Source organism: Ursus maritimus, unplaced genomic scaffold (genome assembly GCF_017311325.1).
Source record: "Ursus maritimus isolate PB19 unplaced genomic scaffold, ASM1731132v1 scaffold_19, whole genome shotgun sequence".
NCBI lineage: Eukaryota > Metazoa > Chordata > Mammalia > Carnivora > Ursidae > Ursus > Ursus maritimus.
The window spans coordinates 24,537,994-24,556,016 of NW_024424341.1; the positions used below are offsets into that span (position 1 = coordinate 24,537,994).

At 40.5% G+C, this 18,023-nt stretch overlaps 1 protein-coding gene across 1 annotated transcript in view; it reads left to right on the forward strand.

Annotated features, from left to right (window-relative positions):
- Positions 1-18,023, forward strand: part of WWP2 (WW domain containing E3 ubiquitin protein ligase 2) — a 142,690-nt gene that overhangs the window by 18,296 nt on the left and 106,371 nt on the right. The window contains exons 2-4 of the mRNA XM_040633530.1: positions 4,307-4,391; positions 12,547-12,694; positions 13,045-13,166. Coding sequence (XP_040489464.1) covers positions 4,322-4,391; positions 12,547-12,694; positions 13,045-13,166 — 340 coding nt within the window. The 5' untranslated portion in view covers positions 4,307-4,321. The remainder of the gene's footprint in view (positions 1-4,306; positions 4,392-12,546; positions 12,695-13,044; positions 13,167-18,023) is intronic.

The following is an 18,023-nucleotide window of genomic DNA, read 5'->3' on the forward strand; positions in this document are numbered from 1 at the left end:
GTCCCTAAAAAAGTGTTTTTCAAGATTTACATAGAGGATAGGTTCAGAGGACAATATGTTTTTAGTTTTTTTAAAAGAAATTTGGGTAAATCTACCACAGTTCGTTTTGGTTTTCCCCTTTCCCTCCCAGTAAATCCATTACTCCCTTCAATAATGAAATTCTTTGTGTGTCTATAACCTTTGTTGATACTTTATTTATTTATTTTTTAAAATATTTTATTTATTTATTTGACAGAGATAGAAACAGCCAGCGAGAGAGGGAACACAAGCAGGGGGAGCGGGAGAGGAAGAAGCAGGCTCACAGCAGAGGAGCCCGATGTGGGGCTCGATCCCATAACGCCGGGATCACGCCCTGAGCCGAAGGCAGGCGCTTAACCGCTGTGCCACCCAGGCGCCCCTTTGTTGATACTTTAAACATTGTTCCACTTCCTCCTCTTTCCTGTCCTGGGTTTATGCTAACTCAGTTTTTGGGGAGTGATTTGGATGCAAACATTTCCCATTGCTATTAGCAAGGGAAAAAATTACTTGAGTCCATGTACAGTGTTGCTGAGATAGGTACAGAGTAAATTCTGGGCCTCAGGTTTCTTGAGCTTCCTGTAGTGGTTAGTGGGGATTGAAGCCTCACGTCCATTAGGGATCATGTCTCCTATGGGACCCTGAGGCAGAAGCAAAGAGGTTAAACATACTTTGGGATGGGATCTGACTTCTCTTCTCTACTAATGGTTACTTTTTTTAAATACATGGTTGGACGAGTCTTACAGTTCAAAATACCTACCTTGTAATGTGAAGGTGGTATTTTCCTGATTGGATCTGGAAAGAAGGACAGTGCCCCACATAATAACACTGATTATTGTTAATAAACACTGGGCCGTAATCATGAAAGATACTGGAGAAAGAAAACGTGTTATCTACTCTGTTTCTCCTGCTTTCCCAGTTGGCTTTCTTCCTTTTGAGCCTTCTTTAGAATTTATCTGATTGATTTTGTTTTGGGGCCATGAAGTATATAGATCAAGAGGTTTGGTCTTCCTCCCATTTAACAGGCCATGTGGGAAGTGCCAGTTTCATTCTCTTGAATTTTCTTGAGTTCAGGGCAGAGGCTAAAAAAGAGTAAAGCTCAGGGAGGACATGCTAGTTTAAACTCAGTTGAGTTGCCTTAGGAAAGAGAGAGTCCCAATAGATGTAAAGATTTTTAAAATATTCTTTTAATTTTTAAGTCTATAAATAATGGATTTCCTGCTTGTAGTGCTTTAACCTCTGTTACTGAAAGCCCTGAGGCTTAATTTGTAATCATTAATCTTTCCTTCATTATTCAAGATAAGATCTTCCCCCCCTTTTAAAATTATTGTTAAATTATGAGAAAGATCAAACATGTAAAATGGTTCAGAGAATAAGATAACGAACAGTAATAAAAACCACCATCTGGATTTAATGAATATTAACATTTTGCCATATTTGCTTCAGAACTTTTTCTTTAAAAGATAAAATGTTGCAGATGCATTTGAAGTTCCCTTGGTCTCTCTCCTTACACCAATTCCCACGTTCCCTTCTGTGCTACCCCAGAGATAACTTCTGTTCTCACCTCGGTGTGGTTACTTCCCAGCCATGCTTTTAAACTTTTATTCCATTTACGTTTTGCCACAGCAATATATACAACCGATTCTGTGTAAGTTCAAATTCTGTGTGGGGAGGGGCAGAGGGAGAGGGAAAGAATCTCAAGCAGACTCCCCACTGAGCATGGAGCCCACCGTGGGGCTCGATCTCACCACCCTGAGATCATGACCTGCACCAAAAATAAGAGTTGGACGCTTAACCAACTGAGCCACCCACGTGCCCCCAAGCAACAGGGTTTATTGACAGATTGAATGTGGGGTGTGAAAGGGAAAGGAGAAGCAGGGATGAGCCCCAGAATTTTGGCCTGAGCCACTGGTTGGAAGGAATTGTTATTAACTGAGATGAGGAAGGCTGAGGAGCAGGTTTCGGGGGGAATATCAGAAGATCAGTTTTGTCATTAGACAAAGAAGGTCTGAGGTTCAAGGGTGAAGTTTGTACTGGACACACCAACTTGGGATTGTCAACGAATGGCTGGTATTTAAAGCCATACGACTAGATGAAATAACCAGAAGACATGTGAGGCCTGGCTCTGGGACACCCTGATGGTTCGAGGTTGAGGAGGGGAGAAGAAACCTGCAAAGAGGCTGAGAAGGAGCAGCCTGAGAGGCAAGGGGAAACATCAGGCAGGTGTGATGTGTTAGAAGCCAAGGGAAGAAAGCATTTCAAGGAAGAGAGTGATCGATTCATCATGTCAGCTGCTGCCAGTAAGTTATATAAGATGAGGACTGAGAATTCACTATTGGACTTAAGAATGCAGAGGTCTGGTCTTAAGAACTTGATAACGGCAGTTTCCGTATCATATTCCTGTATGCTCCCTAGAACTTTTCAGAGGCTTCCATTGCTGCTCCATGTGTAAGATTGAAGTAAAATGCCTGTTACAGACTAGTCCAGAAAAACCAGTCACTTAAAATTTTTTTGAACTGCATATACCTTATAAATAAGGCACATTGTTTTGTTTTGGCTAAAATCATCAAGTATAAAATTATTTGACTTTAGCTATGGAAAATGTCAAAATCAGTGTGACTTCATGGTAGCTACATTTCATCCTCACATAAAGGGTTTCCATTCTTAGAGGAATGTGGTGACTTAATAACCATGTTTTAAGGCTGAACAACTCTTCAGAATAGGAAGTTGGAGGAGAGATCAGAAAAAAATACAATGAAAGAAAGTGTTAATGATGTTGAATAGAATATGGCTTTCTTACTGTTTTTACAGTAGCAGTTCTCGGGTGGGGTCCTTGGACCTTTGTTGGCCCCTTGAGACTTAAAAGGTTTTGCAAGATCAAAACCGTTTTCACAGTAACTTTATTTGCCTTTTTCACTGTGATCACATTTGCACTGATGGTGCCAAAGTGAAGGTGAGTCAAACTGCTGTTGCCATCGTTGGAATCAGGGCAGTGCCACGAATCTGAGCTGTTGTCCTTCTATGCCTCACACAGCAGACTCAGTAAAAAGAGAACAAAAAGACCAGTGTCACTTAAGAATGTGCTTGACGAAGCAGTAAAAATTATTAATTTTATTAAGTCTCGACTCTTGTGCACGTCTTTTTTAATATTCTGTGTGATGAAATGGGAACTATGCCTACGGCACTTCTGCACACGCACGTATAACGGTTGTCTTGGGAAGAAACACTTATGTACATGTTTGAATTGAGAGCTGAATTGCTTTTTTCATGAAATACTATTTTTACTTAAAAAAAAAACCGAACAAACTGAAGTTACTAGATTTGGGTATTTGGCAGACATTTTCTTGAAGATGAATGAAGTGAGCCTGTTACTTGAAGGAAAACAACGGACAGTATTTGTTGCCAATGATAAAAGATGAGTTTTTAAGTGAAAATTAGAATTTTGGGACACTTACATCTGCCACTAAGAGCTTGACAGTTTCCCAATACTTAAAGATGTGTTTGATGAGATCAGTGGTGACATTCACAAATGTGCTTTTTTCGATAGTGTATAATGAAACGTGTCAACATTTGGAATATCTACATAGCTCAGTAAACCAATATTTTTCAAATGACAAAGGACGATGTTACAAAATTGTATATGAGTAAAAGATCTGTTCAAAATGCAAGATAAACTTATGCTTCTCGCCGTGATAGAGTGACAGGGATGCCTGATGGCTGATGATGTCCAGAATGTGCTTATTGGCCATTCGTATATCTTTTTATTTATTATTTACTTATTTGTTTTTATTTTATGGAGAGAGTACAGGTGAGAGTGAGGCAGGGAGGGGCAGAAGGAGAGGGAGAGAGAAAATCCCAAGCAGGCTCCACACCCAGTGTGGGCTCTGGTTTTGATCTCACAACCCTGACGCCATGACTTGAGCCTAATTCAAGAGTCGGTCGCTTAATCGACTGAGCCACCCAGGCGCCCCTATTTGTGTATCCTTTGTTGATTTAAAAAATTGGATTTTTAAAAAATTGTGGAACTCTTTCTTTTTGAAAATGTTGTATTAGCCTCTCTCCTCTAAATGTTGATGTAATTGTTCTCCGCCCTTCCTAGGCTAGCAGAGACCTATCTAGGCTCTGTAGTCATTACAAGACAGACAAACTCCACCCTGACAAAAGTAGCACAAACTTGCTTGGACGTTTATATTTTCTTGGTTCGTCTCTTTCAACTCAAATATTAAAAATGGGTGCTGTTCCTCAGTCTCTTATCAGATATTCTCTAAACCTCCTGCTGTTTGTCTTACAGTTTTCTGGTGATGACATGGCATCCGCCAGCTCCAGCCGGGCAGGAGTGGCCCTGCCTTTTGAGAAATCTCAGCTTACTTTGAAAGGTGAGTGGCACCATGTGAAATGTTTACCATTCCAGGTCCAGCCCAGTCTATGGGGAAGAGGTAGAATTATTCCACACCTTGGTTTGAGAGCCAAATATTGTGAAATAGCTTAAAAGTGTAACTATTCATTCCCATAGGGTTACCGTGTAGCTGGAATTCTTTTTTCTTTTTTTTTTTTTTTTTAAGATTTTATTTATTTGACAGAGAGTGAGAGTACAAGCAGGGGGGAACGGCAGGGGGAGCACAGCAGGGAGAGGGAGAAGCAGGCTCCCTGCTGAGCAGAGAGCCTGACGTGGGGCTCCATCCCTGGACCCTGGGATCACTACCTGAGCCGAAGGCAGATGCTTAACTGACTGAACCACCCAGGCGCCCTATCTTTTTTTATTTTTAATATTTTATTTTTAAGTAAAATTTACACCCATCGTGGGGCTCAAACTCACAATCAGGGATCAAGAGTCGCATGCTCCACTGACTGAGCCAGCCGGGTGCCCGTATAGCTGGAATTCTTTTTTTTTTTTTTAAGATTTTATTTATTTATTTGAGACAGAGAGAGATTGAGAGCGAGAGCACAAGGGAAGGGTGGAGAGGGGTAGAGGGAGAGTGAGAAGCAGACTCCCTGCTGAGCAGGGAATTGACATGGGCCTCCATCCCAGATCATGACCTGAGCCAAAGGCAGATGCTTAACCGACTGAGCCACTCAGGCTCCCCTATAGTTGGAATTCTTAAAAAAGAAGGATAAAAGGAACTTTTGGCAAAAATTGTTGAAAATGGTGATTCCTTCATGCCCCAGGGCCCTTTTCTGTTTATCCTCATTCCCTAGGTGATCTCATCCAACCTCATGACTTTATTTATTTATTTTTAAAGATTTATTTATTTATTTGAGAAAGAGAGCGCACGAGAGCACTTGCCCAAGGACACAGTGGGGAGAGGAAGAGGGAGAGAGAAACTTTAGCAGACTCCGTTCTGAGTGCAGAGCCTGATATGTGGGGCTCGATCTCATGATTCTGAGATCAGGCCCTGAGCTGAAACCAAGAGTCGGTCACTTAACCAACTGCACCACCCAGGCGCCCCCCAACATTGTGGCTTTAGATGCCTCCAATAATAAGATCACTGCCAAAATTATGTCTCTAGCCTAGGCCTTTCCCTTGATTGGTTTTTAGATTTTGTATCTCTAGTAGCCCACTTGTCATTCTACTTGAATGTTTAGTAACCATCGAAGCTCCTGGTTTTCCTTTATCATATCCTATATTTAGCCAGTCTGTCTTCAGAATGTATCCATCGTTCAGCCTCTTTGCACCACCCCCACTTTCCCACAGGCTGCCATCATCTCCACCCTAGATTAAGGCAGTAGCCTTCTAACCTGCCTCCCTGCTTCTGTTCTACTTCATTCTTTTGGTCACGTAGCAGGTGCGTCAAGGGCTGTCCATCTCAGCCAGTAAAAGCTGAAGGTCCCACACAATATGACCCCACCCACCACTCCCATTTCTCATCTCTTGTTACTCTCATCTCCTACACTCTGCTGTGGCCATATGGGCCTCTTTGCTATTCATTGAATATCCCGAGCACACTCCCATCTCTGAGCCTTTGCACTTGCTGTTCCCTTTGAGTGAAATGCTTTGGGGCATTTGGGGCATACCTCATTTGCTTCCTTACTTTCTTTAGGTCTTTACTCAAAAGTCACCCTCTTCGACAACGCCTTCCTGATTCTCCCATCTGCAGCCCCCCCCCCAATTCCTCATGTCTATCCCTTTCACTACTTTATATTTTTTTCTTAGCCTTGTCACTGGTTAACACAGTACATATTTTTTAAAAAGATTTTATTTATTTATTTTAGAGAGAGAGAGAGAGCAAGTGCGTGTGCTCAAGTGGGGGGAAGAGCAGAGGGGGAGGGAGACGGACAAGCAGGCTGCGCTGAGTGCGGAGCCCAACAACTTGAGGCTCAACCCCATGACCCTGAGAGTGTGACCTGAGATGAAAATCAAGAGGTGGGCAATCAACTGACTGAGTCTCCCAGGTGCCCCAACACAGTACAGATTTTTTATTTTTTAAAGATTTTTTAATTTATTTATTCAACAGAGGTAGAGACAGCCAGCGAGAGAGGGAACACAGCAGGGGAGTGGGAGAGGAAGAAGCAGGCTCCTAGCGGAGGAGCCTGACGTGGGACTCGATCCCAGAACGCCGGGATCATGCCCTGAGCCAAAGGCAGACGCTCAACCGCTGTGCCACCCAGGTGCCCCAACACAGTACAGATTTTTTGTATTTCCTTTATTGACTGTCTCCTTCAATAGAAGGTAAACACAAAAATAGGGATTTTTGTCTGTTTTGGTTACTTTTGATACCCCAGTGACATAAAACAGTGTTGGACACTTAGTGGGCTGTCAATGAATATTGCTCAAATGACAGGAGGTTGCTTTGGTAGCCTTAGCTGTGCAGAAGAGTTGTGGGACTGAGAGATGCCTGGTGGCCCGGGAACAGCGCTCAGTATAAGAGCTCAGGCCTCTCTCAGGCATGGTCATTTGGAGGCAAAATTGTCTTGTCATTTTTTAAAATTATTATTTCTGAAGTGTAAATGTTATTCATTTCTTTAATCTGTTTTAAAATTGTTTCCTTTCCTTCACTCCTCAGTGCCCCTGCTTGGAGGAAACTAATATTACCAGTTTCTTGTGTGTCCCTTCCAAGATACATGAAAGGGGATATGGTTTTGTAATCTTGAGAGCCAGGTTGCCTTCCTTGGAATGAATACTCTTCTAGCAGTGCACGAGAGTGCCTGTTTCCCCACATCTTTACCGACACAATGTGCTGTCAGACTTTTTTTTTTATTTTTATCTTCGCCAGTCTGATTGGTAAAAATAACTTGTTTTCTTTCTTTCTTTTCTTTTCTTTTTTAAAAAAGATTTTATTTATTTATTTGAAAGAGTGAAGGGGGAGGGGGAAGGACAGAGGGAGAAGCAGACTCCCCGCCGAGTAGGGAGCCCAATGCGGGACTCAATCCCAGGACTCCGGGATCGTGACCAGAGCTGAAGGCACACACTTAACTGACTGAGCCACCCAGGTGCCCCAAAATAATTGTTTTCTCAGCAGAGTTTTATTTTACATTTCTTTAATTATAAATGATGTTTAACATCTTATCCTATGTTTAAGGGAAATTTGGATTTCCTATTCTGTAGATTGTGTGTTCATATTCTCTGCCTGTTTCTTATTTACTTACTGATTTAAAAAAATGGGCTTGATACATTTTAATCATTTTTGTTGATGTCTCATGGCTGCTCTAGCCCTCTTGAGGAGGGAGAAACGTTAGAGTGAACTCGTTAGGGTTTTGAACTTGGAACTTTAGCTTTTACTACCTGGTCTAATAATTAGCAAGTCTAGGTTAAAACAGAAGCCTGCTCATAGAACCTGGTGACATAATGAAGTCCCTGTTTTGGGGCCATTTATTCAGGAACACATTTGACTTGTAAAGATTTCTCAGTGTGAAATTTTACTAGTGTGGAATGAGCTAACTTGATAATACAGGTGCATCTGACTACATATGCATTTAACCTCTAGGGATTCTGTAATACCATTGAGGAAAATGATGGGGAGAGAGAGAAAAAGAGAAATAACAAAATAGATGGTGTGGCTGGTTCCTCCTCCTGTGTATTTCATCAAGAGAGCCTGTAGTGTAATTTAGGAGAGGTGACTATGCTGTTCCCTCTCTTTGCCTCAGTTCCCTTATGCCTCTCTATAATGCAGCCCTAGAGTTTTAAAATACACTTTTAAAATACAGCAAGGCCTTTAACATAAGTGAGCTATTTTATCTGATATTTAACTCAAGAAGCACTGAGAAACTGAACACTGAAAACCAGCAGAACAAAGCAAAAACTGGCTGGTGGGAACCTATTGAAAGACAATATATCAGACTCTATTCTGAGCTTCCTAAGAGCTTTTCATGGGTGTAATTTTGACCATGTGTCATTTTTTTTTTTTGCCTTATTTGTTAACTCTCAAAGCTAAATTCTATGTGAAGATGTGAAATTGGAATTTATATTTCATCAAAGAGTAAATAAACTTTGCAGATAAATCTGGTAGGATGTTGAGGCCTTTATTTTGGCTTGTGTTCTAAGAACAAGAAACTTTCAAAATATCATCCCACTGACTAACTGTAAGTTATGAAGGGGAAAATATATCTTGAGAGTGGAGTGACCTGACAGACCCTACATTAACCAGGGAATCAAATAGCACCCATAATAGGAGGACAACCTAGTGTGTGTAGTAGGACGCATACAACGTAACCTATGTAGTATTCTTGAGGAAAATGTTCACTGTGAATCACATCATGAGGAAAACAGTCAGAAAAACACAGCATTTGTGCATTATATGAGACAGCTGGTGGAAGTCTTTAAAAATCATTGTCAGGGAGAATGAAGGGAGAACATTCTAGATTTTAAAAGAGGAACAAGCAACCAAATGCAATTTGCTCATGCTGTTGGGATCCTGGATTGGGGGGAAGTAGCTCTAACAAGTGTGTTTGGAAGAATTGGGGAAAATTTGGATATGTAATGAATATCAAATGATGGAGTAACTAAATTTTTTTCAAGTATAATAACCGTGGTGTGGTTAGATGGGAAAATGTCTGTCTTTTCTTTTTTTCCATGCCTAGCATGGAGCCCAATTCGGAACTTGAGCTCACGACCCTGAGATCAAAACCTGAGCTGAGATCATGAGCCACCCAGGCTCCTGCTCTTCTTTCTTCCTTTTTTTTTTTTTTTTTAAAGAAGTTCTATGCTCATTATGGGGCTCGAACTCACAACCCTGAGATCAAGAGTTGCATGCTCTACCAACTGAACCAGCCAGGCACCCCTCCATATTTTGTTTTTTTAATGGAAGTATAATTAACATACAGTGTTATATTAGTTTCAAGCGTACAATGTTTAGAACATCCTTATTCTTTTTTTTTTTTTTTTTTAAGATTTATTTATTTATTTGAGAGAGAGTCCAAGCAGGGGGAGCAGTGGCGAGAGGGAGAAGCAGGCTCTTGCTGAGCAGAGAGCCCCACATGGAGCTCGACATGGGGCTCGATCCCAGGACTCTGGGATCATGACCTGAGCCAAAGGCAGACACTTAGCCGACTGAGCCACCCAGGTGCCCCTAGAATGTCCTTATTCTTAAGAGTTGTATTCTGGAAGTATTTAGGGTTAATCAGCCATGATGTCTACAACTTTCAAATGGATTATCAAAAAAAAGTTTGTGGGTGTGTGCATAGTTATGCACATACATAGACATAGATATCATATATCTGTATCCTGTGCTATCCAATACGATAGCCACTATAGCCACACAGAACTATTTATGTTAAGATTAGAATTAAATTTAAAATTTAAATCCTCAGTCATACTAGCTATATTCCAAGTGCTCAGTAGCCGCATGTATCTCATGGCAATGCGTTGGACTGTGTTGGCATAGATGTTTTCCTTATCACTTAAGTTCTCTTGAATAGCAATGATACAGGCGCAGACATAGGGAAAAAAACAAACACCCCAAAATATGTGGTGGGGCACCTAGCTGTCTCAGTTAGTAGAGCACATGACTCTTGATCTTGGGGTTCTGAGTTTAAGCCCACCGATGCAGGGCTCAATTCCAGAACCCTGGATCGTGACCTGAGCTGAAGGCAGATACTTAACCTACTGAGCTACTCAGGTGTCCTGAAAAAAGGCATTTTAAAAAAGAAAGTGTGGCAAAATGGTAGTTGCTGCAGAGTATACACAATTACATATTGTCCTATTCTTTAACCTTTTCTGTAGATTGGAAACTTCAAAATAAAACCACCAACTGCAATATGTAATCCTAGATTGGGTCCTGGACCAAAAAAAAAAAGTTTCTTTTCTCTTATGCTATAATGGACATTGATAGGACATTTAACAAAATTTAAATGAGATCTGTACATAAGATCATAGTTTTAAATGTTAAATTTCTCCATGTTGATAATTATACTATGGTATTATCAGAAAATGTCTTTGTTCTTAGAAATATACACTGAAGTGTTTAGAAGAAGAGGGGCACAGCATCTAAAACTCACTCTCAAAGTTTCAGGAACAGATGTGTATGTGTATGAGAGAGAATTAGGGAAGAGAAAGAGAATAATAAAGGAAATAAAGTAACAAGTTAATATTTGGTGACTCTTAGGTGACAGGTGACCCTTAGGAATTCTTTGTATTTTTGTTGGAACTTTTCTAAACATCTGAAATTATGTCAAAATAAAAAAGAAAGCAAAGATACCAAACCCCCCCCCCCCGCCCCCCAAAACAAAAAATAAACCCTCAAACAAATAAAAAAAACCTAGGGAAAAGCTAGAGGGACAAAAATGGAGACATTATAACAGAGTTCTGAGAATTGGCCTGGGAGCTCCCTGATTTTGGATATGTTATTTCACCTCCCTGTACCTTACTTAATTGGCCCAAGTATTAAATGAAGGGTTTGAACTTGCTGATTTCTTTTTAAAAAAATTTAAATGCAATTAATTAACATACAGTGTATTATTAGTTTCAGAGATAGAGTTCAGTGATTCATCAGTCTTATATAATACCCAGTGCTCATCACATCACGCGCCCTCCTTATGAACTTGTTGATTTCAAAGAAACTGTCTAGCTCAAAATGATAGGACTATAATTATAACTAGTCCTCCCTCCTTCCCCTTTTTTATAAGGCTCTGTGTGCAGAGCTACTCTCGCACCACCAGGTGGCCTCAGTTAACCTTGGTCTATGTGGAAAGTATTTTGGTTTTCTGCTCTGGACCACATTTCCCACCACCACAACCTATTTCTCCTGGTACCGTCCCCTATTGCTTCTGAATCTTAGCCACAACTTTTGCTGCTGTTGTTCTTTGGCATGCTCTCTACTGTTCTTTTGGGTCAGGAAAAGGCAGGTATTGCTAAAAGAATCTGGAGGTAGGTTTGTCCTTTGTCAAGTTGTGGACCCTTATAGGATTCTCACCTCTCAGAAGGGTCTGGGAGGGAGAGGTTTACTAAACCTGTCAGAGAGGAGCTCAGGGTTGCCTCATGGTTAAGAAATGCATCATGTGCTCTGATCTGGGGCATGGGATGGAGGACATCTTAGGTGTGTTCCATCCCAGTGACCTGGAGTTTCCACCATGGCTAATACATGCTCTAAGAGATGCTTGCATACCTGTTCAGCTTGGCTTGCTGGTACCAAATAAACATCAGAAATGCTGCCACATGAAGGATACAAATAGAACAGGAAATGCAGATGGCTAACAAGCACATGGAAAACATTCACCCTCACTAGTAATTGAGGAACAGCAATAGTACAAATAAGCAAAATCTGGTAATGACATACAGTGTGGTGAGGAGTCAGGTTGCCTGGGTGCACATCCTGGTTTGAAGCTCCCTAGCTCTGTCACCTGGGGCAATGACTTAACTTCCCCAAGCCTGCTTCCTCTTGGGTGACATGGGGGTGATGATACATTCCCTGCCTCATGGGTTTAAGGATTCATTGAAATGATGTGTGCATAGCCTAGTGTCTGTCATAAGTGCTCATTAAATCTTATCTAATTTATATGATCTTTTTTGTACCTCTCTGATTTGCAAATAGTGAAAAAACATAATACTCAGTGTGATGGTGGTGAAATGGATATATTGACATCTACATGGGTTTATCCTTTTTGCAAAGGAATTAAGAAGAATTTGAAGAAAAACTATTCAACCATTTGGAGGAATACTGAGAAATGCATGCAAATATATACATTCATGATGATTTTCCCAGAGTGAAAAATTGGAAGCAATCTATTAAGCACTGAAAGAATAGTTAACTAAATTATGGCATGTCTATGCAATTGGCCCATATTGCAGCCATTTAGAATTGATTTTGGAGGGAGAAGAATTCTTAAAGAATTGGGGGCATAATAGATGAGTCTGGAAAGTCTGGATTTGCCAACATCTTAATGATAATTATCCCAGTATTTTCAGGTTAGGAGTGCTTTTTTTCTTATGTTTCGTATTTTAAAAATATCCTCACATTTTTTAAAAAATCATTTTTTTAGGATAAGAAAAAATCCAAAACATTTTTTTTTAAAGAAACAAAAAGAATGAGAACATCTGCCACAGGGGGGCAGCTGGGAGCACTCTGACTCATCTTTGACTTTTCTTTCTTTCCTGTCCAGTGGTGTCAGCAAAGCCCAAGGTGCATAATCGTCAACCTCGAATTAACTCATTTGTGGAGGTGGCAGTGGATGGACTCCCCAGTGAGACCAAGAAGACGGGGAAGCGAATTGGGAGCTCCGAGCTTCTCTGGAATGAGATCATCATTTTGTAAGAGAAAGTCCCTTCTCTTTGCAGTAACGTGAGGGAAAGAGAGAAGGTGCTCCAAGGGGGTTGTGGGAGATCCAACTTTCCTGTGACACCTCTCACTCCTCTGCCTTTGGTACCCAAGGCACCTCTCCCCAGGTGTTTCTACATCATTGAGCTCACAGAGCGTTCATTATTAGCTAGATGGTCACAGGATCAGCTTTGTGGGGGAAAGAGTACACATGTGAGAGTCTTTCTGTTTGAGGTTTCCCCCCCTCCCTCCAAGATGTCAGCTGTAAGTTTATCTGTTTTCTTCTAAGTTGTAGGAGTGACCAATATGCTCGGATGTGATGAATTAAGTTTTTGTTTTCCAGGAATGTCACGGCCCAGAGTCATTTAGATTTGAAGGTCTGGAGCTGCCATACTTTGAGAAATGAACTGCTAGGCACTGCCTCTGTCAACCTCTCCAATGTGCTGAAGAACAATGGGGGCAAAAGTACGTATGATGAAGGGGTGGCTGACGTGATTCACTTGTGGGGGTGGGGAGAAGAATTCGAAGGCTTGGATTTCTCTCACACACCACAGATAGACCTGGTGATGCAGTTTCCTCCAGGACCAGGGTCTGCAGTGACTGTTCCCTGTGGATCCCGTTGTGGAGTTTTAGGAAGGCGAGAGCTCCTCTCTGCCTCTACTGAAGGATTCAGCCTCCTTTGTCCCCGGGCTCTCCTGGTGGGATGCAGTGATGTGTCCCCTTGATCCTTTCTGGAGGTTGAATGCTCTCCCTCTGCTCCTCTTTTCCCAATCTGGGAGACATGTGACATGTTGAATCAAACTGCCTCCAGCCTAAATCATTGCTCGCCTAGTCTGAGTCCTTGAGCAGAACAAAGAAGCTGCGTGTATTTATGTGTTCGTGTGTGTGAGTGGGGGGTGGGTGGTGTTACAAATAGTGCCTTGTGCTTAGTAGGCACTCAGTAAATGTTTACTGAATGTTGGAATGTGATGGAAGCTCTGTTTTAATTCTTCAGGGTGCCTCTGCTGCATGGAAATCTAAATCCTAACGTCTATTTATTGCTGCTTGTGGTCAGTGGCATAACCCATTGCTGTGGTTTCTGGACCCTCCCTCATAAAGCCTCTATTGAGAGCAGTACCATGTGTGGTGAGGGAATGCCACGGAAAGAAAGGCTCCTTTTTCTCTTGATGTCTGCTGTCTAGAAAATATTTTCTGAAAGTAGATTTAGCTTAAGAGAGATGTGGGGGTGGGAAGTGTTGAGTCCCTGGGAGAGCCCTGCGTTGACTCAAGAGTCTTTTCTTTCAGAGCCTGTCGCTTCTGACAGGCCACTCAAGTGGTGTTGGAGGCTCCTCTGGTCTTTCCCTTTCTGCTGGGCACACACAGATGTGGTGAACCCACTCCAGCTTCAGGAATTGGCCTCTCTCTTAATTCTGCAAGGAATTCCCTGATGGTTTATCTTCTGAGTTGGTCTTTGTTTTCCCAAACTCTAGCATGCCTTTTATAATTTGATTATCAAGGAGGATTACATTTATTAGGTCATTTGGAAATATACTTGTGGACATTTTCATATTAGGATCAGCCACCAATATGACTGTTCTTTTTTTTTTTTCCTTCTTCGTTTGCTCTGTCAACATACTTTTGCTTTTGATTATAAAAGTTCTTGTAGAAAAACTGGAAATTACACAAAGCACACAGACACACAAAGAAAATAAAATTCTCCTGTAAGCCACAGTACTTAGCGATAATTACTAACATTTTGATACACATTTTTCGGAGCTTTTTTTTTCCTGTGTGCAAATATAAATATTTAAGACATCAATGAAACAAAATTGAAACCATACGTAAACATATTACATTGCAATGTGCCTTTTTCTCTTTAAAATGTATTAATATATCTTTTTTTTTTAAGTCATCTCTACATGGGGATTTTGGGGCTCAATATATCTTTATTTACATATTTATTTCTAATTGTGATATAATGCACTTAGCATAAAATTTACCATCTTAGCCATTTTTAAATATACAATATAATGGCAATTAAGTACGTACACATTATGCAGCTGTCACTACCATCCGTCTCCAGAATTTCAAACTCAAACTCTGTTCCCATCCAAAACTCATTCACTCTCTTCCCTCCACCCCCCACCATTCTACTTTCTGTCTCTATATATCTGAGTAGGTACCTCGTGTAGGTACATATAGTATTTGCCCTTTAAAAAAAAGTTTTATTGTTTATTTAGAGAGCAAGTGGGAGGGGGGCAAAGGGAGAGGGAGAGACAATCTTAAGCAGACTCCATGCTGAGTGTGGAGCCTGACATGGGGCTTGATCTCACACCCCTGAGATCACAGCCTGAGCTGAAACCAAGAGTTGGACACTTAACCGACTGTGCCAACCAGGCACCCCCCTCGATATATTGAAATAGCCGTAATTATTCTTCCAAAGTGCAGTTTTTGATGACTGCCTGGTAGTAGTCTTTCAGGTGGTTGTGTGACGGACACTGGGGTTGTTTTCAGTATTTTAATAGTCACAAATAATGCTGTGGTAAACTTATATGTTTATAAATCTTTGTGCCCATTTTGATAATTGTGATAAATTATTGAAGTTGGGTTTGCTGGGTTTAAGAATTTTTCACATATTTGTGACATTGGACACATATTGCAAGATTACTCTCCAGAAAAGTTCTGCCAGTTTACCCTTGCATCAGCAGTGGTCAAGACTGCTGGTTTCTCTTGCATGTTAGCCTTTATTGGATTTATTTGTAAAACAAAAGAAAACAAAACAAAACTTTTTGGGGCGCCTGAGTGGCACAGCGGTTAAGCGGTTAAGCGTCTGCCTTCGGCTCAGGGCGTGATCCCGGCGTTACGGCGTTACGGGATCGAGCCCCACATCAGGCTCCTCCACTATGAGCCTGCTTCTTCCTCTCCCACTCCCCCTGCTTGTGTTCCCTCTCTCGCTGGCTGTCTCTATCTCTGTCGAATAAATAAATAACATCTTTAAAAAAAAAACAAAACTTTTTTTTTTTTGCCTATTTGATAATTAATAGTATGCCAGATTTGCTTCATCTAATTTTTTTTTTTTGGTTGTAGTATTTCAAAGTAAATTATAGGTGTTTCAGTATTATATTTTAGATTCTTCAATGTGTGTCTTATAAAAAAAAGGATTTAAATAAAAAACCTTAATTTTGTTACATAAATTAACCCATTTATTATAGGCTAGTAATGTTTCAGATGGTGGAGATTCTACTGGTCTCTCAAGTCCTTTAGGTTCTGATGGCCGCTGACTTTACTGTAGGTCTGAGCCCCACCAGCCACTGTTTTCACGCAGGAACCACAATGCCAGATCCCTATAGCTCATCTTTTCATCTTGGTTGTACCACAGAAAGTGCAAGTATGCTTGGCATGCTGGCTTATTTCAGTCTTTTTCACCATTTTCCTGTGAGAGACACCATAATGGGTCTTATATGTACCAATGATTCTGACCTTCTTGGTGCGTCTAGCCATGTCACCAAAGACTAGGTCTGAGCTCAAAGAGGAAGCAAAAAGGATATTTTCTTATATAATTACTATACCATTATCACACCTAGCAATATTAACATGAATTCCTTATTATCACCTAATATCCAGTTCCTATTCAATTTCACCATTGTCTCAAAGTGTTGTTTTCAAGTTGGTTTGCTTGGACCTGAATTCAGACAAGGTCTACTCATTGAATTTGGTCGTTATGTCTCTGAAGTTACCCCAGCTCCACTCTGCCTTTTGATGCTATGATTTATTGAAGGAGATTGAATGTTTTTAGAGTATGTTTATTGCCTTATTAATGTTCTTTGCTCATTTTTATATCAAAGTGGGCGTTTTTCTCTTTTAGTTTTGAAAGAGTTCTTTATATGTTAAGGACATTTCCCTGTGTCTTATAATTTGTATTTTTCCAGTTTTTCATTTGCATTTTAATTTTGTAGGTTTTTTTTTTCTATTTTTCAAGCAGATGTTTTAAACTTGCAGTTGACTGTCACTCTTTGTATTTGTAGCCTTTTCCTTTATAGAAAGGCTTTCTCAATCCTGAGTTCAGGTAAACAGTCACCTCTAGTTTTTCCTAGTACATTGTGATTTTATTTTTTCACGTTAATTTTTTTAAGATTATCTATCTATCTATCTATCTATCTATCTATCTATCTATCTATCTGAAAGAGAGAGTGTGTGCAAGAGAGTGAGCCCAAGCAGGGGGAAGGAGCAGAGGGAGAGGGAGAAGTAGGCTCCCTGCAGAGCAGGGACACCGACGCTGGGCTCGATCCCTCATGACCTGAGCCAAAGGCAGATGCTTAACCAACTGAGCCACCAAGGCACTCCGGCATTTAATTCCTTAAGTGAGCTTATTTTTGTGTATAGTGTGAGTAGGGATCTAATTTAATTTTTCTCTAGTAGTTCACTGGTTGCTTTAGCATTACTCACTGATTAATCCATCTGTAATTATCTGTGATCATCATTCCTGATGAGTTGTTACCTTCAGCCTATATTAGAATAAAAAACATATATATATATAGATATATATATATATATCTATCTATATATATATCACACACACGCACACACACACACACACACACACACACACGTATACTTGGGCCTCTGTGGGGAAATTTCCATTTCATCTGTTGTTTTATTAGACTTTTAAATCACTGTGTCTTAGCTGTTGTAACATTACCGTGTTTAAATATCTGACTGAGCTTCTTTGCTTTTCAAAATCTTCCTCTTTTCTTTGCATATATGACTACACCACCTGAACTTTAAATTATTTTCTCAGGTTCTTCTCCTCTTCCTCCTCTCTTGCCCCCAGTTCACTTAAGATTTTATGGAAATTCTATCCTATGTAAGTTCCTTTATGGAGGATGTCTATACTAATTCTTCCTACCTGGGAACATGGAGTATCTCTAAATTCACTCAAATCATTTTGAAGTTATCTTTAGATAGACTCTCTTAAATTGTAAAAATATTTTTAATGTTATTTTTAGTGGGATTTTTTACTGTTAGTTCTCCTAATTTAGTGTTGTTGGTATACAACTGTTAGTTTCTGCATTTTTTTTTTTTTTTTAATAATCAGTTGGTTGTTGAGTTCTTAGTTTACGTTTTCAAGATTCTTTTGGGTTTTCTTTTTTTTTTTTTTTTTTAAGATTTTATTTATTTATTCGACAGAGATAGAGACAGCCAGCGAGAGAGGGAACACAAGCAGGGGGAGTGGGAGAGGAAGAAGCAGGCTCCCAACAGAGGAGCCTGATGTGGGGCTTGATCCCATAACGCCGGGATCACGCCCTGAGCCGAAGGCAGACGCTTAACCGCTGTGCCACCCAG